Source organism: Primulina huaijiensis, chromosome 1, assembly GCF_012295235.1.
Source record: "Primulina huaijiensis isolate GDHJ02 chromosome 1, ASM1229523v2, whole genome shotgun sequence".
Classification (NCBI taxonomy): Eukaryota; Viridiplantae; Streptophyta; class Magnoliopsida; order Lamiales; family Gesneriaceae; genus Primulina; species Primulina huaijiensis.
Genome location: NC_133306.1, coordinates 7,031,169 through 7,033,147, shown reverse-complemented (window position 1 = coordinate 7,033,147; position 1,979 = coordinate 7,031,169). Strand labels below are relative to the sequence as shown.

The following is a 1,979-nucleotide window of genomic DNA, read 5'->3' as shown; positions in this document are numbered from 1 at the left end:
TCTACAAGCAGTAATAGCCAACCAAGATGAACCTGAAGAGGATCCCGAAGAAGAAGTAGAAGTCGAAGAGGATCTTATGGATTTAGATTTGGGAGAAGTGATAGATTAGACTATCAATAGTAATTCTTTGTAATACCACTTGTTCCATTTGCATTTCTTTTTTAATTTTCGAAGTTCTATTGTAATTGCACTTTCTTGGGAAATCAATAAAATTTATTTCTATCAATTGGTTTCATATTTAATTCTCGAGCAACTACTTAAACATTTTGCTTCTTTTATTTGGTCCATATTCTGCCAAAAACCTTAGAAATTTCATATTGTAGGAGATGGACGGAAGACCTGTAAGAAACAACCGCAACCCTCGTTACAATAACCGCAATAACAACCGCAATGACGAAGACGCACAACAACAACAACCACCACCAGCAGTTGGCCTTAGACAGGTGGATCTGATGGTTATAGCCACGATGGTGGCAACCACACTACAAGGGTTGGTCAACCCTAATGCTAACCAGCCACCGCCACCACCTCCAGCTCAGAATGGGACCAAGCATCACTATGAGGCTCTCCGAAGAGCAAGAGTCTCAAACTTCGATGGAAGCTCCGATCCTGAGGTCGGACGAAATTGGATGAAAGAGGTGGAGAATCATCTTCGACTACTTGTGGTTCCACAAGGGATCAGAGTAGATGTGATTACACCATTTCTTGTGGATAAAGCTGCCAAATGGTGGGAAGGAGTCTCACCAGCTATTTTAGGGACGGGACTTATCACCTGGCAAAGGTTCCGAGAGGCATTCTTGAGGCACTACTTCCCGACAGCAATTCGAGTGCAGAAGCTATCAGAATTTGAAAGCTTGGTTCAAGAACCCAACATGACAGTGGTGGAGTATTCATCCAAGTTCCACTCATTGGGAACTTACTCCCCAACCATCATGGGAGACGAGGCCTTAAAGATACATCGCTTCAAGAAGGGATTGAACAGCCTTACTCAATCTGCCCTTACTGTTATCGAGCCCAACAGCTTTGATGAATTGATGGGAGCCGCCATCAGGGCTGAGAATGACATTAAGAGGCGTGAAGGTTAGAACAAACTCAAACGTCCTCAGTCAAGCCAGTACCAACCGGGCCAACAATTCAAGAAGCCTAGGTTTCAAGTAACCAATTCACCAGTTCTCCAGCAAAAGAAACCACTTCCTTCTCAATCAAGCAAAGAGGGAGTCAAGTGCCAAACTTGTGGATTCACTCACACTGGTGAATGCCGTAGGAATTCTGGAGCTTGTTTCCGTTGTGTAAAGATGGACCATCGCATTGCTCAATGCCCTCTTCCAAATCCAAGGAATGGTCCAGCAGGTGGAACAACTCCAAACAAGCCTCATGAGAACAAGCCAAATGCTCGAGTCTATGCTCTCACTCAAGAAGAGGCTGGCAACTCAAATGATGTAGCAGGTACCATTCTAATCAATAATATACCAGCTTATGTATTATTTGATTGTGGTGCTACGCATTCATTCATGTCTAAGAGATTTGCCAAGAAGTTAGGAACTATGCCTGATAACTTAGAAGAACAATATAGAGTAGCAACTCCTGCAAATCGAACTTTAGAAACTCGCACTCTATATCGGGATATTGGCGTACTCATAGAAAATCAAAGTTTCAAGGCAAACCTAATCCAACTAAGCATGGTGTAATTCAATGTAATTCTTGGAATGGATTGGTTAGCCAATAATCATGCTCAAGTAGACTGTCATGGAAAGATGGTAACCATCCAAGCTCCACACCAAGAGAAATTTTTATTTCATGGCAAGACCAAAGAACGAAAGACTCTTCTTTCTGCTTCTCAAACTTGGAAAGCCATGAAAAGTGGAGAAGAAGTTTACCTAGCAATGTTAAGCGAGGTAAAAGAAGAAACTACACTTACACTAGAAGAGATTCCGGTAGTACAAGAGTTTCCGGATGTCTTTCCTGAAAAACTCCCGGGC

At 42.6% G+C, this 1,979-nt stretch overlaps 1 protein-coding gene across 1 annotated transcript; it reads left to right on the top strand.

The window, feature by feature from the left end:
* Positions 1-326: 326 nt before the first annotated feature.
* On the top strand, positions 327-1,688 carry LOC140970798 (uncharacterized). The gene is made up of 2 exons (XM_073432708.1): positions 327-1,080; positions 1,171-1,688. Exons 1-2 carry the CDS (start codon positions 327-329, stop codon positions 1,686-1,688), a joined length of 1,272 nt encoding a protein of 423 aa, XP_073288809.1.
* Positions 1,689-1,979: the final 291 nt, after the last annotated feature.

Coding starts and splice junctions, on each gene's coding strand:
- LOC140970798 (XM_073432708.1), top strand. CDS start 327: ATGGACGGAAGACCTGTAAGAAACAACCGCAACCCTCGTTACAATAAC. Junction 1,081..1,170: donor TGACATTAAGAGGCGTGAAG/GTTAGAACAAAC, acceptor CCAATTCACCAG/TTCTCCAGCAAAAGAAACCA.